The sequence below is a fragment of the Manacus candei genome, unplaced genomic scaffold (assembly GCF_025592945.1).
Source record: "Manacus candei isolate 608988 ecotype Guabito, Panama unplaced genomic scaffold, ASM2559294v1 h1tg000008l, whole genome shotgun sequence".
Lineage (NCBI taxonomy): Eukaryota > Metazoa > Chordata > Aves > Passeriformes > Pipridae > Manacus > Manacus candei.
Window position 1 is genome coordinate 98918 of NW_026138056.1, and position 25838 is coordinate 124755.

At 35.4% G+C, this 25838-nt stretch overlaps 1 protein-coding gene across 3 annotated transcripts in view; it reads left to right on the top strand.

Moving 5' to 3' along the window:
* Positions 1-22410, top strand: part of NETO1 (neuropilin and tolloid like 1) — a 63380-nt gene extending 40970 nt beyond the window's left edge. The window contains exons 7-11 of one of the 3 annotated variants that reach the window (XM_051769540.1): positions 5156-5384; positions 16460-16573; positions 18874-19432; positions 20594-20644; positions 21885-22410. In XM_051769540.1, the coding sequence (XP_051625500.1) occupies positions 5156-5384; positions 16460-16573; positions 18874-19432; positions 20594-20630 (939 nt within the window). In that variant the 3' untranslated portion in view covers positions 20631-20644; positions 21885-22410. The other 2 variants (XM_051769522.1, XM_051769531.1) reach the window with 2 other exon arrangements.
* The last annotated feature ends 3428 nt before the right edge of the window (positions 22411-25838 follow it).

Genomic DNA, 25838 nt, shown 5'->3' on the forward strand with positions numbered 1-25838 from the left:
CTTGGCTGTGAACCACAGGGTCTTAGAAGTACTGTATAATGTTGTCACCTTTGACAGACAGTATTCTCCAAGCCCCAGAAGAGAGGAAAATATGAGGTATGGAGCTCTCTGTTTGCACAATATGTTCCCAGACTAATAACAGAAGGTCCAAAAATCTAAAAAACAGCCAATCAAAAATCCAAACAGAACGTGTACTGTTAACACTTTTGGATTGAAGTAATGTTAATTGAAAAAAAGTTTAAGATCCAAACATGAAGATAGGCCGCATCAGAAGGCAAATTCAAGCATCATCAGTAATATGCTTTTTAGGCTGGTATAGTTGGCGCCTTGCTGCCTTGAAGGAGATTAATTAGTGTTGCACAATCTGCCCTAAAAAACAGGGCTTCTGAGGCCTAAATACTCTAGGTATCATCTTGAAAGCCCTTTGCTAATCACGTAGAGCTGAAAAAGATGCAGAATAAAGCAGGTGCTGTAACTGATCACTGAGCAGTGAGGAAGGACATAGGATGATTTAACCAAGTCCTGTGCTTACAAGTGAATTGAATGAACCCAGAAGCTGAATATGCGAAATCTGGACATTATGCTTGGATGGAGCTGAGGTTTCTCTCTTATGTCTAAATTATTTTTGGCAGCTGAACGATGGCTTTTTGTTTGTTTGGTTTGGTTTCATTTAGAGGGACTGAGTGTCTGTGCACATATATTAAGTCTGATACAGGGATATAGTTGGAAGCTTTTCCTGACTGGTCTGATCAATCATGTTGTCAGCCCTAACATTCAGTGATTGATTAAAAAGCAGAACTCATCAAAAGTGGATCACTATGAAGAGATTATAATCTGACCATTTTAACGCTGTTTATAGTTTATAATGGGTTGGGGTTTTTTTCCTAGTACATGCAATCAGACATTTCTGTTGTTTTCAAATTTAAATTAAAAAAATAATAAAACTTATCCAGCATTTTCCTTTTTGATAATTGTTCATGATTACAATACAAATCTTAAAGATGACAAGACAATTATTTAAAATATAATGTGATTAAGTGTAAATTATATATGCCACAGTTGCAGTGAGGCTTAATCAGTTTTGTTGCTAATGACACTGGCATTTGCAGTGACGTCTCAAACCTCAGTAAATCTAATACTTGAGCAGCCCACTCTTCTAGCTAATGTGGAACTGATGATTTGAAGAAAGTGTCTTATTAAAACTTAGCAGCAAAAATATGAAAGAAGATATGGCAGTTATGTTCCTTTCAAAGAAGATGTTCTCGTCAACAAGAATGCCCTGATTATGGTAATATAATGTGTCAGTATCTATGGAAATGGTCATTTCAAAAGCTTCTATTGGCATCAGTGAAAACATTCTTAATGAAAGCAGATGGTGGTTGAGTTGGTGACCTCTTCTTTAGCTCATTTGTTTTTTTTTCAGGGGAACAAAGTTCCTTATCCACTACTGGTAGAAGTAATGGCTACAGTAAAGTAAAGGCTAAGATCTTTGTAAATGACATAACCAGAAATATTGATAATTTTTATTTCACTTTCTGATTAATTTCTTTTAGTGAGATCCACATACCAGTGAAAATAATGAGAATATTGCCACTGATTTCAAAAAGCTATGTATAGGAAACATTTTGCATTAGGTAAGAGTTTGTCATATAATCAGTTTTATTCTTTCCTCGGGGAACTCAATTTATTAGTCATTTTCTTCTCCTAGTGTGGGTCTTACAGCCAGTGACAGGAACAATGGCAAATATATAGTTATAAAACCATAAAAGTTGGCAGAGGCGTGCAGATGCAATTAAATTATTCCAGCGCTTTAAAATAAAATCTGATCCAACATCAGATTGTCAGTGTAGGTAATCAGTTTCCTGTTTTTGAAAATTCACTGCAGTCTTAATCCAAAGGTCTGATCCAAATAAGTAAATGGAAAAATACCCACTGATTTCAGTGAGTGTTGTATCAAGTCCTCATTATTTTATATAAAGTTCTAGGAGTAGTCATCTCCAAAGGAGATTTTGAGAATGAAAATCCAACTCACCTCAGAATATCAGGAATTTGTTTTGTCTAATTTATGAAACTTCATGCCATTGGAGGTGGTATCTTTCTTCTGAAGGATAGATGTAGATTTTTAAATCAGATATTTCTTTCCAGTGGTTCCAGTGCCTATCAAGTTATATATGTTATGATGTTAGCTGAATTTCTCGCACGGAGGAGTGAACTGGTATGACTGACAGCAGAATTCAGTCCTAGGAAGAACTGAAGGTGTTGTCTGCTTCACTGAAAGACTCAGAGCAGAATGCTAAGTTATTATTCTCTTGAATCCTTTTCAGCATTTATGACTGCTACTCTAAGAAATATTTTTCATTTTATAAAGCTAGTGTGATGCCAGAAACTAGAGAATGTCAAATGATAAACCCATAGAAATAAGATTTTGGCTGTACTGTTGTATGAATAGGATGTTTGAGCAGAACAGGAATAATTGATGAATGCTGGAAATTGCTGTGAGAGATGGTATTTTGTAACCACAGTGAGGATTAGCACACATTTCTTGTAAGAATGAAAACTCATAAAAGTTGCATCTCAGTACTGAAATAGGATACCCTTTACACGCTAGATATGTGCTTATATATATGTATATGCATATACACTTGTATATATAAATGCATATATATGAGAAAGCAGGGTAGAAATAAAGAACATACGAACAAGAATGAGAGGTCTTTCACTCAGTAGGTGTAATTTTGCTGTTATTCTGTAGTCAGACTAAGATAATTTCTTTTTCCTGGAGTAAACAAGAGCTTTACTGAAAATTGGAATAGATAAAAATGTGATAAAAATGTGATAAAAATGTGATGTGATACATTGCATTATATCTGTGTGGTCTATCATATATGTATAGTATATTGTAACATACAGATGGCATACATATGATAGGCATATATAGTGTTAAAGTCATGATTCATGACAATAATATGTTGGAAGCCATCTGTTCTTCTCTGTGAGACAGCGATCTGACATGCTTTGCTTCCTGGAAAACAGTCACATTTATACAATATTGCATAAAATCAGCTGCAGGAGGGTTTTATTGCATTACCCGTAACAAAGCTGGCAAGCACTGAAGCATCTGTCTGAAGCAGACTGACACTGTTAATGGAGAAAAAGAAAAGCAAAGTGTGCATTTAACTCCCTGTTGTAAGTTACGCAGAGATGGACTATGGACTCTCAGCAGATTCACAGGAGAGGCTGGGTGCCAGGGCTGCACAGCCTGTTACACTCTTGTTTGAGCAGGAGCAACTGGTCTTCAGGACACAGAAGCAGTTCTTTGGTGTGTCCCAGCTATGGGCCAGTTGCTGGGTGTGGATATCATGGCTCTGCCTCTTCCCACACCTCCCTCCCCCATGTGTAATCGTTCTCTGTCAGGACAATAGTATGTATCATTCCACTGCTTTACTGGAGCAACCAATACATGAAGTGAAAAACACTATAAAAAGTATGCCTTCACATAAGATATTTCCGTCTGAATATTTCTTTGTGTGTTGCTCTTAACTGCTCCATTTCGTAGAGACCAATACAAACAGCATCTTAATTTATAGTATGTTAAACCCAAGATACATGGTGAAAGTAGAATTCACTTAACTGAATTTAATTGAAATACGTTCCTCTGAATTATTCTGAAGGATGGGAAGGATGGAACATAAGTAAGGGTTACTGTAAGAAATAACATACTAGAAAAAAGTTTGGCAAGCAAAATGAAACTTAGTATACCAAATTTCATTTGCTAGTAAAATTTTTTTCTACAAATACTCTTTTTAGAGAAACACTTACGCAAAGCCTAACAAGGAATGAAAATGCACCATAATATGCTACCTGAAAAGGCTCATAAAAAAAATCTGAGCTATTATGAAACAGTAACATGTTGCTTAAGAGCACATAATGCCTAAACCATAAGAGCTTTAACGTATTCATGAAGTGAAATGGTGAGTCTTGTTGCTACTAGGATATGCTATGTTTGTGTACTTTATGCAAAGTCAGAGAAGTGTATTAAAGCAATTGTTCTGTGCATGTAAAAAAATACCTGAAGTCAATAAAGTTGTTTCAAAAAAAGTATATTTTATGTCTAATACAGTGGGGTTTCTTTTTTGGTTATTTTTTCAAGCTGGAGATCCAGCTCTATGCTGGATATGTTTACTCTCTTTTTATACTATTTTTGCGGTAATTCACCCTGAAGTCTCCCAGGTACCCTTGACAGTTTGATTATTTGTCATGTATCTATTGAAAATGCTACTTGCCTTCTTTGTTAATGGAATATTTGATTTTGCTTGTATAATCAAATGCTTTTAAAATTAGTGATTTTCCCTGTTAAAGTCCGTATACATTTGAATACAAAATGATAGCCTTTTATGGTCACCCCTACTTCTTTTTAGGTAGATTTAAGGCGTTCTTTGCAAAAGGCACTAAATCTATTACTTCATGAGACAGCTTGTATGCAAGAGACATTTCCTAAGAAACTTTCTAGGTTTCTAGAAGTTTCCATAAAGTAAGCCTGATTTCAACCCTGTTAAATTATGAAGTTATATACCACAATGTTTTGTTTAGAAGAGGCAAGAGGTGGAAAAATTGCTTGAGGAAAGGTAAAAAGAGTTATGATTGATTTCTGCCTGGCTCTCAGATTCTCACTTCCTGAACCAGTGTAGCAGGGACATAGAAAGATGACACATATTGACTCTGGGGAGGGAGATGCAATGATTTGCCTTATTATTTTCCATGCCAGGCATGTAATAGAGCAATATTGTGCCAAGCAGTGAAAGAAGAAATTTCTAGCTTATCTGTCCTTCAGTTTGAAGAACTGTCGTACATATTTCTGAAAGAGAGGTATATACTTTGAAATTAGGACCTTACAGCAAATAAGAACAAAAAAGTACCTAGATCTTCTGATAGAGTGGAAGCAGGACAAAATACCAGGAAATACAAATGGTACTCAGTTTACATATAAATGCCCTTACAAGGAGGTGCCCTGTGGATCACCAGCTCCAGAAAAATTATTCTGATTGTGGTGTTGTGTACTTTTTCTCCTACAAGGTAGAGCAAAGTTGCTTAATGTTTTTTTCAGTCATTCTCAAATATCTGTACATGTTGCCTTTGTTGTCTGATTGATTCATAGATCTATTTGCGATTCTTGGACTACGAGATGCAGAATTCCAATGAATGCAAAAGGAATTTTGTAGCTGTCTATGATGGAAGCAGCTCCGTGGAGGATTTGAAAGCAAAGTTTTGCAGCACTGTTGCTAATGATGTAATGCTGCGGACAGGTCTGGGTGTAATCCGCATGTGGGCAGATGAAGGCAGTCGAAACAGCCGATTCCAGATGCTCTTCACATCTTTCCAAGAACGTAAGACCCTAATCAGTGCATCTGCCTTTCAGTTTGTTAAATGATACAAGTCCCAAAATCTGTTAATATTTTCTTCATGCAGAGTAGTCACTGGAGAATGCTGCCAAGCAAGCCTATGTAAATATTCAGAACAGTTTTTATTACATGCATTTGTAGTGAGCAATAATTTGTAATGCAGTAGCATTTGAGGCATTTGGAGCTAATTCAAAGATAGGAAAACAGGTAGAAGCAGTCATGACCTGTAAAGTCATATGGCCATGACTTTTGTCTGATCCCCAATTGCCTCAATTTTTCCTTATACAACCTGGAAAATAATACAGCCCTGAAGGTTTTTATCAAGTCTGATCCTTTTTTTATGAATTTGATTTTTTAGATCCCATTCTAATATGCATTTGAAAAATATCCTATGATTATTTTATCACAGTTCGTGGGTGTGTGCACGTATCAATAAACGTATGTCAGAGATTGTTAAGCAAAGAATTTACATTTTTGTAGCAACAAAAGCTTTCTAAAAGCCTTACATATTTCAGTTAATATTCTCTCTATGTGCCTTACTTGCATTTAAATGTTTATATGAATTCTGGATTCAGATAATAAGTAAAATAGGCTTTGAAATAAAAAAAAAGGTAGTTCTAACCAGCCTAAGAAAACAAACACACAGTCAAACCAACAGCAAAAAACCTCAACAAAACCCAATAATTCCATTTGCTGAAAATGATTGACCCAGCTAATCCTATGAAAGACCTGTGAAAGATAGCAATTTGTTTTCTTTGGTGGAAATAGTACATATTTGATCTCTTGAGAAAGGTGTATATGCATTTATTTTCATATGCTGGTTCACCTTAATTTTTAATGTGTTTTTTGGTTTGTGCATCACATATCTGACAGAAAGATTTCTGTGCAGCTGTCATTGGTTATAATGAAGGCTCAATCCTACCAAACACATTCTTCATCTGCATTCTGTGTGTGTGTACCCTTCAATGAGGCAATGAGACTCTGTTTAGAACAGCCTCCCTAATTCTTTAATTATGGCTCTGATTAAAAATTTCTGACAGTTTACATGCCTGAAACTGCATGAGCCACTGTACTCTCACACTTGCAGCCTTATGGATTATATTTTTCTTGCCTGCAAATCAGGTCAGGGTCTAAAAGGTATTGAGAACCCTCAGTTGAGATGATACTGTCCTGTCTCATTTCTGCAACTGGAGATATCTTGAATATTCAAGATCTGATTCATTTTTTCACAAGGCATCTTGATCTGTTACCTTAGAAACAACTGCATAGACACTGGAGGTTCACAGCATATAAAGAACTGGAGAGTGAAACACTGTGATGACTAACTTGAAATGAAGGTTTGAATAAGTGTGTGTTTGCAAATCTCTCCTATTTTAAAGAAAATAAGGAAAAATGAGTGATTTTTTTTCTCTTACAGTATTCCTAATATATTTATCTGACATGCTACATCTTGTGAGCTACTCCATTCTTGTAACAAGATGACAATTTATACTGCAGGGTATTCTGACTGGTAAATTCGAAATACTGATGTGTTTTCTGTAAATTCACTCTGAACAGTCATTGCTCACTAAAAGCTGAAAAATTATTAAAGGCTAAATTGTTCTTTGAAATATGTCTTCACAGCCTGCTCATAAATAATAGAAGAAACTGCATCTGTGATTGTAATACTGGAAACTGACTTTAAAGATTTAAAGGTTATGCAGATGGTACTTTCTGTGTCATGTCAGTTGTCTGTAGGTCCTGCCCTATGCTGCATACTGGTGCTGGCTGTCAGAAGTCAGGTAGAACAGATGTCAATGAGACACACTGTGAGACACATCTCATAGCATGTAAACTGCAACATCTTTCAGCAGCATGTGGGAATAATTAGACCATCGGCATGGAAGAGAAGGAGTGTCAGACCTCATTCAGGGAGATGTGCATCAGGGAACAGACACCTGTGTCTCTATTTGGGGACAAAGATGAAAAATTGTATATTGTTAATCTAGAGCTGAGAAAGGAAAAAAATAGAAGATTACGTTTATGTTGCGGTTGTGTGCAGGGCAAAGAGTTCAAAAGTAGAATTCCAGTACTGTTCCTGTCAGAATGACCAGGAGATGTTGTGATCTGTTGCTCCCCAAGTTCCTCTCTTTAGTGTGGAATTAAGCTGTTGAGACTGTGACTCTTCCCTTACACAAGGCTCTGTGAACTCAAAGTGGTATTTTTTGGAAACACGCTACTGAGCCTGAGCAACATTTTCTTTCAGTATAAGTCTGTTCAGTGTTAATTCCTGTTATAGAGCCATTTCCTGGGGATGTAACATTTGTGTAGAATAGAGAAGTCTTAAAGAGATTTCTTATATGATTATTTTCATATGTTTTGATCATGTGCTCCAAATATGTATGCATTTTTTGCTGGCATCTGAAAAGTGGTCTTACAAGTTTCCAAACCACCAGCAATGATACTTTCAGATCAGCAGTGCTATAAATATGTCTGAAGGAAAGGTATATAATGCATGAGGTTTCCGATGCCAGAAAATCAGGAATGATTTTCACGTCATCAAGATAGTGGTAGAGCTCTAAGTAACACTTAATAACCAATTAATTTTTAATAGGTGATAATAATTTATAGTGATGATCCGCTATTTCATTATCAGCATTATTAGTTATTCCAACTGTCATTATGGGATTTTTTCTGCTTATGTCCTTACCTTTTTAATATTTAAGATATCTTCTAAGCATAATCATATTTTTATGTATGGTAGCACTATCTACACTAGATTTTAAATATCCAATAAATTAATATAAGAATGAGAAAAAAAAAAGAAAACAAGAAATCTGGTGTCACCAAAAGGTGTCTGTTCATCTGGTAAGAAGACTTGAAAAATGAGTCTTTGTTTTTTTACCCACTGACTAACTGTTCATTTCATTTTCCATGATTGGAGAGTGATTAATGACAGACATGCTACACCTACAGCTTCTTCAAAGAGCTGTTCCTCAGCAGACACACCTACACTTTAGCCTAAAAGAAGGTTTGTAGAACCAGGGCATATGGGATAAGAGAAAAACCCTCTGTATGCACAGCAGGCAAGATGTTTGCTCTCTCACCTCTGACTGCTCTTTGGTAGCACTGCTTCCTTCTCTGCCCATAATCCTGCACCAGAAACCCCAGTCCAGAAGAACATCATTCCTTCTCTTATTTTATTGTCCCTTTAAGCTCTAAGACTGTTTTTAAAGCCCTGTCACGTGTGACTTTTCTAATGGAGCACAAGTTCTATCATTCTTATTTTATTTTTAATAACAAAAACCGCATTGGATAGAAATCTAAGGTTATTGTCAGGGGAGCAGTGAGCAGCTTTATCAAATAAGAGCACCCAAGTCCTTGTTTACAGACTTGAAGGTGATCACCCAGCACGGACGATGGGGAAAAGGGACTTCAGGTATGCAGTGTTAAGGACTGTGTTTATTGTGGTAAAGCTAAGGGAACTACTGAAAAAGAGAACAACAAGATGATAAGCTAGGTGGACGTCGATCTCCTCTCAAGCAACCAGCAGCAGGACAAGAGGGCACAGTCTTAAGCTGTACCAGGGGAGGTTTAGGTTGGATGTTAGGAAGAAATTCTTTACAGGCTGCCCAAGGAGGTGTTGGATTCACCATCGCTGAAGGTTTTTAAGGTGAGATTGGATGTGCCACTCAGTGCCATGGTCTAGTAACCACGGTGGTGTTGGATCAAGGGTTGGACTTAATGATCTTGGAGGTCTTTTCCTACTCAATTGATTCTATGATTCTATGAAGTGCAACACGTGAACAGGCGGTTTCCCTTTGCAAAGACTTAGGAATATAAACAGATTGCAGCTTTGCTGATTTTGGTCTCTGCTTCTGCACTAATACATAAAAAAAAAACCCACTGGGATTGCCTCCTTCCTGATGAGCACTCATCTGTGATTTTCTTCCCTTCTGTGCTGTTTGCAGTTATCTCTGGTAAAAAACCCTCCCTGGCTAAGCATCCCAGTGACTCTCTGACCCTGAACAAAAAAATGTTTGTGGTGCCTAGAGTGTATAAACTGAACACAGATTGGACCTCTGAGCACATACTCCTGAGCTGCCATTCTCTGGTGAGCTTGTATAGGAAAAAATAAAACCAACCAAAACCCAACCAACCAACCAAAACAAAAAAAACCCTGGAAAACCCAAAACTAAAAACCAAATAAAACCAAACAAAACCAAAACAAAAAACCCCCACAACAAATGAAACAATGAAAAAAACGTAACCAAAACCAAAACAAACCCAAAACCCACAACCCCACTCCCAAACAAACAAAAATGCGTGAAACCACATATAGATTTTTTTAAAGACAAGATTATCAATGTGTATCTGGTATTAACTATTCATAAAAGTTCCATTTATCTTGAACAGACCTGACTGAAGATGACTGAGAAATAACATTTAGTATTAAGCACATTTCATTGTCAAGTTTCTGTGTTTTAATACCTTTTTTTTATATCATTGATGGCAAATGAAAAGATAATAATTTTACTTTAGATGATATACTTGTAGCGTACAGTACTAAAACCAGCTTAATATTTTTATAATTTTAATAAGTCAACTGAAACAGTCACTCAGTATGACTGATGAATTTTTCCTTGAAAAGGCTGCTAGAAAACTTCTTCCTCTTTTTCAAGGATGATTCAAGGAACATTTGAAGAATTTAATTTTTCTTCCTTTTGTGGAGGAAAGAAAGCCCTATATTTCAGGACCGAACAATAGAAAAATCCAAATGATCTGTACTTGAAGAATTCACATGCAGAGCATGATGCAATGAGCTGTCTTGAGTAGATGAGGAGTAGGTGTGAAATGTCTAACGACTTCAGTGTAAAATGTTTCTTACATCTAATCATTGTTAAAATTTCAGATTTTTCCCATTTACCCTTAGGAAGAAGTAAGACCTCTCAAAAATGTTATGACAAGAAGGGAAGGGGGGCGAAGAGGGATAAGACTAAAAATAGCAAGTGGTGTAGGACATTTGTCTAAGATTATCGAGTCCTGGCCTGAAATCCCTGCCTTGAAACAGGCTTAAAGGGTAAATCCACATAGTTCAATGAAGGATGACACAGGCACCCAAGCTAGGTTACTCAGATCTAGTTCACACTCCAGAAGCAAAGGAGTTGCACTAATGCTGTACGGTGGTAAGAAATGGTGTAAATACACTGGGGAAAGCACTGAACTGAAGGGGAACAGCCAGGTTGTTCAGACGAGTTCCATAACAATTCTGCTATTAACTCCGTCTTGTAAAAATGTTTTGACCTGGCCATGTTTGTATTTTATATCCAAAGTAACCTGAAATACCCAATAAAATTATGCTCAATGCACAAAGCAATGTATTTTGCTATTAATGTGATAATATTACAATAGTATAATAATCTTTAATAACATGGAATATTTAATTTCTCTACCACTTTCTAAATATTTTAGTTTTATGGTACAAACTGGAATGCATTACTCGTGATTATTTATTTTAGTGTCTAAGTGAAAGCAGTATAATTATATTTTTAAATATGAACTATGACTTCTTTTATTTCATCTTGCTTTGTTAAAATGGCACATTGAAGAACTATTAATACACTTCATTGTTCTCTGCCTTAAGGCTATTCAGGATTAAAATATTCATTTTGGATTAATAAATGAAAAAGTATATGGACATGTACATTTCTAAAAGCTTCCCATAATAAGAATATATAGACAACTACATTGGTTCAGTTTTTATGAATTTGAAAAGCAGTAGCAAACACAAGCTTTTTTTGAATGCTGTGATGGTAACCTTATGGAAATATGAATAATATAACAATCTCCTAATTTGTACTAGAAACAAAATACATTTATATGACCAATAATAGAAACAGTATTGTTATTATTATAGTTGTGGTTTTTTAAGTGCACATTTCCTAAACCTGAAAAAGATTGGAATATCATTTTTATTCCTGGTAACTCGCTTATATATCATCTAGGATAAGGGCACCATCTTGTGTTCAATATAAATACTCGTTGCAAAGAAGATAATGTTACATTATAATGAATTCAATAACTACAAAATTTGTTTGTATATTAAGATACAAGGTGTTCTTATAGCACCCATATTCATAAAAAGAAAATATCATCATTAAAAATAGAATGAAAACTTTTGAAGTTTTTCATTGTGTATATGATTTTATACAAACTGTAATTTTATATAAAAATAATTATCAGTTCAAATCCAAACTAGAAAAAGAACCTTTAATAATATTTTTTCTTTAATTAGTGATTTAATTTAGATTGTAGTGTTTTCATACGGTAAAAATTTATCAGAGGTCTAAATTTATTAAAACACATCAGATAGAATTATATGTGTAGTTCCAATTTACTCACTTTTGTTATAATCATTGTGAATTCTTCATTGTGCTGAATATGCTATCTCACCTATTTCTAGGCCAGTATCTTGTCAGAGTTTGACGCAAGGCGGCTTTGGGACACAGGAGAAATTATATAATTGTGTGTTCCCAGCTGTTACTTTTAATCTAATTACGAAGTCACTTTTTTCAAAGAGTCATGGAGGGGTTGGAAGGGACTCCAGGATGTGGTCTAGTCCAATCCTTCTGCTCAAAGCAGGGTCAGTTACAGCAGGTTGCGTCCAGTTGTGTTTTTAATATCTTCAGTGATGAAGGCTCCACAACCTCTCCGGTAATCAAGCTCGTGCATAGTGTCTGACTGACCTTAAAGTAGAAGTTCTTGGATTTTAAAGGGAATTGCCTATGTTTAATTTAGTGCTTCTTGCTTCTTGTCTTGTCGCTGGACATTGCTGAGAAGAGCTTGGTTCTGTCTTCTTTACTCCCTCCCATTGGGTATTTGTATGCATGGACAAGAGCCTGCATGAGCCTTCTCTTCAGGTTGAACAGTCTGAGGTCTCTCAGCCTCTCTTCACATGTCTGATGTCTCAAGCCTTAGAGGGGAAGGATCATATCTCTCAACCTGCTGACAATTCTGTTTCTAATGCAGCCCAGCATACTGGTGGCATTCTTTGCCACAAGGGCACAATGCTGGCCCATGGTCACCTTATTGCATAACAGAACCTATTCTGCAAACTTCCTTTCCAGACAGTCAGTCCCCAGCATGTACTAGTGCATGAAGTTATTCTTTCCCAGAGACAGGACTTTGCATTTCCTTTTGTTGATCTGTTTGACATTCATTTCTGTTCAGCCTGTTGAGGCCCCGATCAGCATGACTTTAAAGAGATAACCAAGAGTGGCTTCACAGTAATATTAGCCAACTTATTCCCTCTTTGCAGCATCTTGAACTTCACCATCTCATACTCACTGCAGCCAGGTCTGCTCTTGACATTCACATCCTTGCTTGGTTCTTGTTTATGAGTATGAGGCACAGTAGAGCTACCTTCATCATCTCCCCAATTACCTATGTCAGGAAGCTATCAGTGCACTCTGGAAGCTTCCTGGATTGCTTGTGCCCTGCTGTGTTGCCCTCCACAGGGTTAAAATCCCCATAAAGACCAGGGCCCGTGAATGTGAGGCTGTTTCCAGCTGCCTAAAGATTTTGTTGACTTCTTGACCATGATCAAGTAGTCCAGACACAAAGTACAGTATTAGTAGCTGTGGGCTGACACTGGGCTTTCCACTAATCATGACCCAATAACTCTCACTTGGCTCCTTGCTTGAATGAGCTTTCTCTGTTCCTGCTGCTCTCTCATATAAAGGGCACTTATATAGTCATGGGGAACAACAGAGAGTGATAGAGCACAGCTCCTGCTGTGTGGAGATGCTTGTGTTGTTTAATCTAGTTGAAGTTAATGATAGCGGGGGCTTCCTTTTGTGAAAAAATTCCACAAGCTTGATGTCACATACCTTGACTGCTTGATTCCACTCCCGTCCTGAGTTCTCTAACAGCTTCAGAAAAGCATCAGGACCAGATATATCTTGCTATAAAAGAAACTTGTTTACTATCGGTTCATTTATCTTTTTGCTATTACTAGAAGACCTCATTGCTGTGCCTTTTCAAGGGCAAGGAAACTAATTCCTCCAATGTACAATGGGACCAAAAAGTTTTCAGCTTCCCTAGACGCTTTCATTTGTTCCAGCAAAAAACCTTAATTAGAGTGGAGAAGATATGACCCTAGCCCTAGCCCTAACCTCCTGACAATCTTAATCAGTCCAGGTTCTTGGGACCACAGAGAGAACTTGACTATACTACTTTTATAAATATGAAAAAGAGGGAGCTGTTTGTCATTAGTTTTCTGAATCTTACATTTGTGTTTCTTTCCTGTTAAGTTTTCTGTACCTGGTCTGAAATTCCTTTGCATCACTATTTATCTTGTTTTGACATTTATTCACATACCATTTTGTTCCTCCACAGTTCAACAGTACAGTTCAGAAAAATTGAAATTTTCATTCCTTTTTCTTCCTTTCTCTTACCTTTCCAGATCTCCCTGCTATCTCTTTGCATAATTACTCCTTCTTATTAAATCTGCAGAAAAGGTCTTTCTTATTGCCCTTAATTTTTCTCTAATTTCCAAAACATTTCCTAATATTTTTCATTTGATCTTGCTGTTCCTTTCAGTGCAGAATGCCTTAATTGACATCTGCTTTTCCTATGCAGTTCTCTCTTTCTTCCTCTTCTTCCTCTTCCTTTCACTTCCTACCTACCTGCCTTTATTTCTCCTTTTCTACTTACCACTTCTGAATTCCTTTATTTCTGCCTCGCACAACTGCCCTTTCTTCCTTTAAATTGCTCTGTTTCCTTTTGGGATTTGTTTTTTTCACTATTAATCCTTTCTTTGAAGTTGCATTTAGGATTAAATCAGACTGATTTTAAAGTCATAGACATCTAGGTGGTTCTGCCTGCTCAGACACAGCACTCTGTTCCCCCATTTCACTTCTAAGGTCCTTCATGCCACTCTGAATGTTTTTGTTTTTGTTGTTTTTTTTTTTTCTTCTCTGTGGCTTTATTAACAGAAGCTATCCTAATCTTTCAATTGGTGTTTTTTTGTTAGTTTGTTTGTGTTTTTGTTTCTCCTCTTTGTTTGTTTAGTTGGTTTTTTGGTTGGTTTGTCTTTGGTTTTTTCTTCTCTTGTTCCTGTGTCACTCTTTGTGCTTTCTCCATTCAGGTCTTATTTTCTTGCACACTTCCTACCTATTACCATGATTTTGAATGGGTAGCTCTTTAGATTTTCTTAGGTTTCTCTTTTCCATAATTCTCTTCCTCTGCTTCACCTCTTTTGCTTAGAGTAGACAGTGAGACTCTTCCTGCATGTTGGAAAGAACCAGTCCCAAAAGTTCCTCACCTGGAAACAGCTAGAGTGTGGAAGGATGATTATGCATCTGATATGTTACCTATATGAGGTGTCGCATCATGATGTGACACAATATCCTCCAGGCTCAGACCTCACTGTCCCCAAATGACAGCAACAGATAGATAAGGACTGTCCCAAAGTACCCTCCCTTTCTATATGCACGTACTGTTTTGTTCTTTCTGTCCATTCTAAAGTAGAATCCTTTCTGTAACAAACTTACAACCTCATCAGGCTCACTGCAGCTTAGGGGATGGTATACTAGACTTAAAAAAAAATTTAACAGTGAACAGAAGCAGGCTGTTTGATGTCTTCAGCATTGGCTAAGACATATAGTATATATATACTGTTATATCTGAGTGAGCAGTTGCATATTTGAGAGTGTACACTTTGATTTTGATGGCATTTACTATTTATTTAACAGACCATAAATGCTCCAAACAAGCCATTATAGTCAGTTATGGATATCTGAATTTAAACACTTATTGAAGAGTGGATTTCTTGTCATGATATATGGAGTCATTAAGTTCTACAATATAAATACTTTGTACTATCCTTAGCTTGCAAATCACTAAAGCAGTTGTCTGCTCTGAGCCAGTCTCTGCACTGTGCATATATGTTGTCACAGAAATTGTTTTTAAAGTTGCAGAGGAGAATAATTGCTATGAAGCATCAAATTTGAAGTATAAATAGTATGAGCATCATAACTCCTTTCTGATTAGTTGTCTTAGTTTATTTTTTATCTTTCCCTTAAAAATAATTACAGTAATGCTTTTGGGTTGTTTGAATTAAAAAAATACATAAGGAGTTAATTTTTACTGATTTAACACTGATAAAGTTTGTAGCTCTTCTAAATGAAGGAAAGTCTTCTGGTTTGGTTTTAATAAAAAAAATATGAGGAGTAATTTATCTTTACTGTGTCATATGCTTTTGGAGTAGTAGCTTCACAATGCCAACACCTAATCATCTCCCAACACTTCCATAAACAGCACAGATTAGCAAGCATGTATGATTTTTTCTGATGGCTTCCAAGCAGCTTCTTCACAGTAATAATAGATGGCCATCAGTAAAGCCTTTTTCCTGCAGCTTTAATCTGCATGCATCTTCTAGATCATGGGCTTCAGGGACACTGAAGACTGCTGCTTTTATTAATCTTCATACTTGTGATCAAAGTGGTGCTTCTTAACTGTAGCCTTTCTCATGACTAAAAGGTTTTGTAAAATAATTTTACTTTCTCTGTGTATAAATGCTCAGGGCATCATTATAGGGGCCCTAAAGTGACTTCTTCAAGTCAAACAAGTTTTCTTACAAAGCTTGAGTTTCAGCAACAAACTTTAAAAGAAATTATTTCCTATACTCTAGATCTGTCTGGGATGCAGTTACCTCTTTTCCTAGCAGCCCATAGGGTGATGTATTTTGCATCTGTGGCTAAAATTGTTGAAAACGTATCGATGATGCCCCATCAATGGGCCAATCAACAGGCCAACCCACTACGACCATGATAATCAGGCTAAGGGAAAGTCCAGTCATCTTAGACAAAACTGAAAATCTCTTGCCACAGAATAATAAAAAGTGTGTGACTGTCAATTGAGTGCTGTCAATGCTGCATGTCAAATAATTATTGTACTCACGGAACCTGTGTTGTATAATTTTTTCCTATTACAAATTACATGATCGCTCCTAGATGTGTGTGTTGTGGAGTGCTGAATAATTTACTACTTAATATCAGCTTTTTCTCTCTTGTTTTTAGCCCCTTGTGAAGCCAACACATTCTTTTGCCACAGTAATATGTGTATAAATAATACACTGGTCTGCAACGGACTCCAGAACTGCGTGTATCCCTGGGATGAAAACCACTGCAAAGGTAATGTTAAGGATTGAAAAAGTCAAATCATGTACACTGCATGAGATTCAGCAAATGATCCTCAGTTTCTTGTTAAGTATGTGCCAGGTTCATGAAAACTCAGGAAGAGTAATTCAGGAAGAGCGTACATCAAGCAATAGAGAAAATGAAGGGAGCTAAAAAATGCCGATGGATCTTACTTTCAGTGTTTGTATTCATGATGTGTCGTGTTGCATTGGTTACATCCTTCTGGCTGGCTATATGCTTCTGGGAGGCTTTCTGATCACTTTGTTTCCCATACAATCTAAAGTATAATTAAAAGTACTGTTTCAGTTCCTTTGTCATAGGTACTTTTGTAGTGGAGTAACATATGGGTAGCAGGTGTCTTTTAGCTGCATGCTATGCCCATAATAGGCCATGTGGTTTTAAAAGCCAAGGTGAAGTGGAATTTACACTGCAAGAAAACAAAGAAATCCAACTATAATCAAGTGAAATTGAAGAGTGAGGAACAAGCTCAGGAAATCAGGTGTAATGTCTGTTTCATAGGGAGGGAGGGATGTTCCTAACCATGTGTTGGCAGCGGTTTCTGCATATTGTTGTGTTTCTGGAAAAAAAAAAAGTCAGCATCTGTGTTGTCTTCAGGGAAAAGAGCTTAACTAACTTACATTGCAGGCTTGGGAGACAGTTTGCTTCCCTCCTGCCCACCCCCATCCATCCCCACCCACACCCCCCCCCGATGCAGATTTGTTCCTGGAAACATGGGATATGCCAAATTTAGGAACCAATCAAGAAAAAATTCAGAATGAGGTGGATTAACAGTCAGCCCATAAGTCTGCTGAAGCCTGTAAAATCCTGACAAGCAGTGCAATAGGGTAAAACACAAATGAAAGCATACTTCAAAAGAACACAAACTGTGGCATAGCATAATATTCTTCAAAGAAACTAAACATACAATTGGGACATAATTATTCATTCTCTAGTTCTTCAGAACAGCGGAAAACAGGAAATCTTCACCACTCTTTTAATTTCCAGAATGATTTTCATCTTTCTTTTGCCAAGTATCTTTTTATTGGGTCTTGTGGGTTTATCCTCTCTTTTTTTTTTAACTATGAAAAGGAGGTTTGCTGATTCCAGCAAAAAGGTTGTTTGCTGCAGTGCTGCTTTTTCCAAGTCTGCTTTTTCCCTAGAGTCTGTGTCAGTCAGTTAGAAAAACACTGGGTAAGAGTAGGCAATGGGGAGTACTGAAAAGTTAATTTTTGGAATCTAGGAGATTCTGAAGAGATGGATGTTGCTGTTTTGGTGCCAATAACTTTCATTTCAAAGGCTTTTTGTTAAGTTCTTTGATATGTTTTAGGTTGCCAAGAAAAATTACAGTAAACTTAATCACAATTATCGAGTCTTGCTATGCCTGAGAGAGAAAGATAAGAATGCTTTCAGCTGGAATTTCTACAGGGCTCAGTCACCATCTCATGTGCCTGCAGCCATTTCAAAGCAAATCACAAAGAAAGATACACAACAGTAGGGTGAAACTGGTTTTATTTTTATTATTTTACTGCATATTTTTGTTTATCATCATTCACAATACAATTTGCTGGCTAATCTATTAGAGGTCTCTGAGTAAAGGGTAGTAGACATGATCAGCTTTTGTGTTTTTATGGGTGTTCAGAAAAGTTTTGCAAATTAATAAAAAAAAAAAAAGAAATAACTTGCACCAATTTGTTTTTTTCCTTTCTCAAATCTAAGTTTGAATAACTTTTCTATTTTCTCCTGATTTAGCTTTTTCCTTGAGTGCTGCAGAATTCCCAGTCAGCTCACAATTATTAGGACTTCAACACAGTTTGCAATGCAAAGAAAAATTTCTTTTTAAATCCTGCAAAATCTTGTTCTTCTATTGGTCCTAACGTCCTAGTTGCATATATTTACTGGAAGGGACAGAAATAATGAAGAGAACATCTGCAACAGTCTTGGGGGCTTTAGCAGGCAAATAGAGTTCAGAGGTTACACTGAAGCCATCTGCTTGTTACGGTGGTTGCTTTTTATAAAAAAACATATATAATTCTTTCAATTAATTAAGTCTACAATATACCCTGAACAAATGACTTTCCAAGCGAATAGGCACACAGAGGACTTGTGTGTTGTTTATTTGGCTTTCATGAATACCTGATTTCTTCCTCTTTTCTCTTTTGTTGATGAGATTGATTAAGTGAACTGAGACATATACTAGGCTCAGCTTTGTAGTAATCTGTGAACTCATCATGGTTGTTTTTATTCCTGAACTGCAATTAATGCTATGCCTTTTTTTTTTTCCTCTTGTCACACAGAAAAAAGAAAAGCTAACCTATTGGACCAACTTACCAATACCAGTGGGACTATAATTGGGGTGACTTCTTGCATTGTGATCATCCTCATTGTCATATCTATTATAGTACAGATCAAGCAGCCTCGTAAAAAATTTGTCCAAAGGAAAACAGACTTTGATCAAAATGTGTTCCAGGAGGTGTTTGAGCCTCCTCATTATGAGTTATGCACCCTCAGAGGGACAGGGACTACAGCTGACCTTGCTGATGTTGCAGATGACTTTGAAAATTATCATAAACTGCGGAGATCCTCTTCAAAATGCATTCATGACCATCACTGTGGATCACAAGTGTCTAGCATTAAGGGCAGCCGTAGTAACCTCAGCACAAGAGATGCTTCTGTCTTGACAGAAATACAACCCCAGCCTGTAAAACCACTTGTTCAACCCATGAACAGGAGAAATATCCTTGTCATGAAGCATAGCTACTCACAAGATGCTGCAGACGCGTGTGAGATAGACGAAATTGAAGAGGTACCAACCACAAGTCACAGGCTGTCCAGACATGATAAATCTGTTCAGCGGTCAGTATCAATAGATTTTTGATGAAGATTATTTTGTAAGGACTTGATTGGCCAAACATATTCCCTCTTTATTCAGTAAAGTCGTATTTTTTTTCTTCTTTACTTATTGTTTAAATTTCTGTTTGCTGATAGTACATACTATTACATTATTTCTCTTCCTGTCTCTCTTTCTCTCATCTCTGCTCCTGGTTCCTGAAGGATCCTGTATCTCAGCTTTACATTTCTACTTTATTTCTTTCTTTTATTTTTACTATTTTACACATATCCACATGCATACATACACAGGTCAACAGAGAACAGGTACAATTTTTAAAAACCAAAGAAGATTGTGTAAATTTAGTTTTTGGAAAAGCCACATATATGTGGTTTCCTTGTAACTGAGGTGGCCTTGAGTATAATCCACTGTTGGTCTAACCATCTCTGAGTCAATACATCAATAAATAAAAAAATACATGTATTGATTTTGGTGCATGACACAAGAATGAGGATCACAATCCTGGGGTAAGGAAACCCCTTTTATCATGAAATGTTAACTTTTATATAATGAATGAAAATATTTTCAAATTTTAATGTATCCGTTCCATTATTAATCACAGTATTTTTGTCATACTTAAGATAGATAGACAAATTAGAACATGAGACACCATAGTGAACTCATATATTTACATATAAGAATGAAGCTAAAAGGAATCTTTCTAATCAATAAAAAAGGAAAGTCAAGCATGATATTTTTAATAAAAGACCTATTTTTTCTATATATTGCACTTTGAATGACTGTAAATATGAATGATTAAAAATTTACGAGCAAAAGAAAAAAGCAAAAACATTTATGAACAATATATTTAAAAAACACACATAACTTTTTTTATATATATTTGTTTTCTCTTCCATGCATTATTTATGCACTTCTTGTGACTGTTTACATGCCCTCCATATTTTCTTTGCACATTAAGGCATTTCTATTTCTTAAAAAAAAGTTATTTGACTATTTTAATCTAACTGCATGCCTGTGTAAATTACTTCATGAATATTGGTCAGATTATCAAAGTGTACTGTTTATTAAGTATATATATGCATATATTTCTTCTTTTCTATGCAAACACTATTATTTTGAATGAAATAGCCATAACATTCCAGGTTCTGCCTCATTGGGTCTCTAAGCAAACATGAGTCTGAGTACAACACAACTAGGGTCTAAGAGACAAACCTGAGGTAAGTAAACTTATGTATACAGCAATTGAATCATCTGTTGCTTTCCATTTAATTTGTTATTTTTCTGAAATGCATATTAGGTCCCAAACTGTATATTGCCTTGTATGGAGAGAGCCAGGGTTGAATTCCAAGAAAACTGAAAGACAGATGACCACTTTGACATTGCAAACTAAGCAAAATTTTTTAGTTGCTTATTCTTGACAGTACTATAATCAGCCCCAGCTAAATGCAATCTTCATTCCAAACACCTTATAAAGTCAGGTGCTTTGCATGTCTCTTCTGTTTCATTTTTTTTAATTATTATTTATGAAAATAAAATTTAGAGTCCCAGCATTTGAAATAGTACATAAAACTTGACAATCTAACTCAGGTCAGTAAGATGTGGAACTATCTGATTTTGGTTCATTTTATTCATTCAACCTTGTGAAATGTTGGGGGAGGATTTGTGAAGTGTTGGGGGAAGAGTATGTGGTAGTACTGATAAATTTAGAGATTCTGTAGCACTGTTGTTAATGTTTTCAAATTAAACTCACTTTTTTGAGTCTATTCTTAGACTTTTAATTTTGCATCATTTTTATCAGCATTTAATCTCAATAAACATAATCTCAGATGTTTATAATAGACTTACAGATAGCTGCTAGTCTGTCAATTTATATATGTGTATGTATAAACATAGATATGTGTATATACATTGTTATGTGTATATATGTATAAAGCAATTTTACAAGGAAAGAATCCATTAATGGTTTTATTGCTTGTAGATAGATTAAGTAAATATTTTTCTGCATTTTTTCTTCAGAGAACATCTTTTAACTTTTTTTTTCCTTTCAGACAACTATTCATGCAGTCATGAAAACTCTGAATGGAAAAATTTATAATGAATTAACTGTCTGAAAGAAAGAGTGGAAAATTTTCTAATTTAATTTCATTGCCTTTATGCAAATCTAAGAAATATAAGCATATCTTACTTCCGTAGCAAGACACTCCCATTGCACAATAATATCTTTCTTTTGCAATGTTGTTGCTGGCCACCAAGTGCTCCTTAGTTATTAAATATATTTGGAGATTCGCCACAAACTTGAGGAAGAAGTTAGCTCCTAAGATTGACCCTTTTTTTTTTAAGCATAGTTTTATTTGAGTTTATATATTTTATGTCTGCTTTTTACTTGTATGTTTTGTGATATGTGGAAGAAGATTTACATTGAACTTTTGTTATATGTACGTTGTTTTCATTATATAGACTGCTTGAGAATAGTGCACTCCTGGGTGATTTTGAACATGCTACAATGAAATGTGAAACTATCGTCCTCGGAAACACCAGCTAGAGGTTTTATGGACTCTCTGACCAGCTATTCTCATGTCATGACAAAATTCAGCAAACAGTGTTGAGTAAAATTACTAGAAGGCAATAAGACTTTGGTTATTATGCTTATCAGTCATTTCTCTTTTTCTTTTTCTCTCTTCTTTTCGTTACAATTTAAATTCCCAATTTCAGGAACAATTTATCAAAATCAGGTATTTAGCCATTCATAATCACTTCAATAGAAGCATTTGTTGGATAAGCATCTAGCAATATGACTGAATTTGACATTGAGAAATTAATCTGCATGTTTGTTACTGAATATTTGAGTTGGCAAAAATCCCTTTATTAGACACATTGTAAAAAGCATGCATTCACAATTATTGCTGTTACTGTTCCATTTCTGTGTCATATGCTTGCTACTTGTAACTTTTTATATAAAAATACATAAAAAAATGTATAATAATTTCGTACCTTGAGTTTAATGGCAATGTTTTCTTTTACCTAATTTATCAATCCTGTGTAATTTGGGAGATTGACCTCAAAAAGTATCTTCTAGGAATTTAAAACCCAGATACAGCAGGAAATCATCTGTCTCTCATCCCTCACTTACTGAAAAGCAAAATACATTTTTTTTTACAATTTAAATGGATTCATATTGCATAAAGCTGATCACTTAATTTCAGTTTAAAGGTTTGTGATAAGCTGTATGCTCAATTCTGTACTCTTCATTAATTTATTTCCATGGTAATTAATAAGAAGATTGCTTCAGTGTAGTAGAGTGGCAGGTATTTATCGGTTACACAAATGTTATGTCTGGGTTCCAATTTTAGAAATACAGATATAAACCACTTCCCTATGCAAGATAAAATTATATTCGTAATTCAAGCTACAAATATTAGCAACTGACACCAAAATTACACCTGAGAAGTTGCGTTATTATAGGTTGAAGAGCCAAAATTATGTAAAGTTGAAAGTCCTCTTATTTAAGAACTCAGTAACCATGCATAAAACCATAGTTTCATTATCTATGTAAAGTGTTACCTTCCAAATTCTGTTTTAAAACAAATCCCAGTTCCTTCTTAAGCATCTTGTGTCATTCATGGATGATATAAAAATGTTGCTAGATTTATTGAAAAAAGCGTAAAAAATTCCATGTATCTTCCCAAAGTATAAAAAGATAGGAAAAGAGAAAACCTGAAAGACTGACATAAAAAATAAGGTGATCTATATGAGCTATTTAAATATACAGGATCTAATTTGTATAATTAAAAATACAGAAAATTTGATTTCTACAAGTGTGATTTAGGAATGACATGAAAAGATGAAGGGTTTTAGGTATTTGATTACTTTTTTTGTACACTAAATTTACAATATATTTTACACAACTCGATTTTAGCTTAATTAAATTGTTTGCTATCACATATTAGCTGCAAAAGACACTCCTCTGTCCTCTCCAGACATTGAGAGTCATTGAGTCATCCCTCAGTTACATGTGTTTGTAGCATGCACTAATAGTTCATTTCCAGATCAATATCTATTTATAATTCATATACTTTATCACTGCTTTTTCCCTTAATCTTATCAAATCCTAGCTCATCATCCTTTCTTAAGTATATTATATTATTTGCCACATACATCCTTAAAATGGATGCATCTATGCATCCATTTTAAAATAAAGGAAGAATGGAAGACTTGTTAGAAGAAGTGCATATAAAGCCACAAACATTTATGTATATTTATAAATATTTGCTAATGGAGATAGTGTATAAATAAATATAAAAGGAAAATTCTAGATATTAATTTAGCTTTGGATGAATTGTATTGGTCTCAGAAAAATGCTTAACTTTTGGTTTTTATAATTGCTATATATTTAAGTGCCTAAATCCCCTGAAATACAGAGTTTGTCTAGTCCCTTCTAGACAAGTGCACAATAAAATTAATTTTAAGATTCTTCCAGTGAAGTGTTGACTGAAAGAACTAAACTGGAGAAGACATGGATTTTAATAATTACATTTCATGCACATCCTTGCTTTCTTTTAAAAATACCTAATTGTGTCACAGAAAAAGAAGGGAATAACATAAAACCTGTGTAAATAGGGCAAGTCAAACAAAGTGAGAATGTTAATGCTTACTTGATTTTGGAAACTCCTTTAGAAATATGTTGCCTAATAGCGAGGTATACCCTTAAAGAGAAACAGCACTGTGAATTGCAAAATATCTATAAGCTGGGGGAACAGGGTCAAATTATATCTATAAATATAAATGAAAATAAATTCAAACCTAGTTAAAATATTATAATTGAAATATTCAATTCCAAGTAATTAAATGCTTTATGTAGTCAGTAAATAATAGCCTAGTCCATTATACTGCAAACAGTAAAGAAAACTTTTGTTTCGTATCACACAACAGTAGGATATCTTAATGTGAAACTCAAAATATTGAAATAAAATGAGTTGTTGCTGGAAGTAAACAACTTTCCTTTCCTATGAGTATTTTCTATTATTAGGAAGCTACTCTTTTAAAAGCAGAAGGCAGTTCAAACAAGCTTTCTGTTTTATGGAAAGAAAGTTTGACTTGTTAAATTAACATAGCTATATGTGTTAATACTGTATAACAAAACAGTAACTTACAGTAAATTAGCAGAACTAGTGGTCTTAGCTTCATGCATTTTACCTCATGTTAGCCTTAAGCTAAAACTAAGAATGGTATTTACTAGATCATTTTGGTTTGACTGGTGCAATGTGTTTGATCTACAGTTTTGCTGACAGTATGCCTATTTCTTCTATACTTCTTAAAAAGTAGGTTTTGTTATAGTGCATTGCAATATTGTTCATAGTTTTGTGCTCTGGTTTTTTTTTTTTTTTCCCCATGGGTGTGGTGTTATGTATATGCTTTTCTTTTTGTGTGATAGTAGTTGAGCAACCACTCCCAAATATTTTTTCTCTGCTCCAGGAAAAATGGCCTTTTCAGTTTGTGAAGTCTTTTCTGCAGCATCATTTGAAAAATCTCAGGAAGTCATTTTGTAAACCATCCTCATTTATAGCCTTTCTATCTTCACAATCACTTGAAGAAAAAAAAAACCAACACACGACTCCGATAAATGTCAGTACCTTATCCTTCTATTTTTCCCAGTTTTTATACCAGAGATACTGTCTTGAACCTAGCAACAATGTAACAAATGAGAGGGAATAAGAGAAAGTAGAAAGGTGTCCTGCTCAAGAGAAATTGCTAGAACAAAACAAAACAAAACAAAAACAGACAAAGAAAAGAAACACTGAAAGGTGTCATAATTAGAGGAAGAGTATGAAGGATTGTTGCTCATACCCATTTCCAAATTTGCAGACACATATAGGACAGATTAATTCTTCACCCACCAAATAAAAACATACTGTCCATGTCAAGTTCCAAGAGACAGAATACCTGTGCTTTATAGAACACTGTCCTACAAACAAGAAGTTGGCCTTTTGTGCTTTTGTGTACTTTATGTTTGTCTTCTGCCACAAAGATATTTCAGCTGAGGGAGCACAACCGAAGTCCTAAGGGATACTACGGCACAAAAACTGCAAAGCTGCTTTGAACACAGAAGTCTGTATCTGATCTGAAAGTATTTTATCTCCTCACTCCTAACTCAGCATTTCATGTGTAGTCCTGGACTCATGACTCCACTGTTCTTCTTCATCGTTACCTTAGGATCATCTCTCTTTGCTCTTTGATGATCACTTTACATCTCTATCACTGCTGCCTTTCATTTCTGTCCACAGTGAGTTTAGTTCTGTTTCCATCTCTCCTCAAAATTCACTGAAAATGCTGAAATCCTAACAGCTCACTTACCTTGTTCTTCTCTTACGTTCACCTAGCTCTTTACCATCTATCACTTCAGAGCCATCTTAA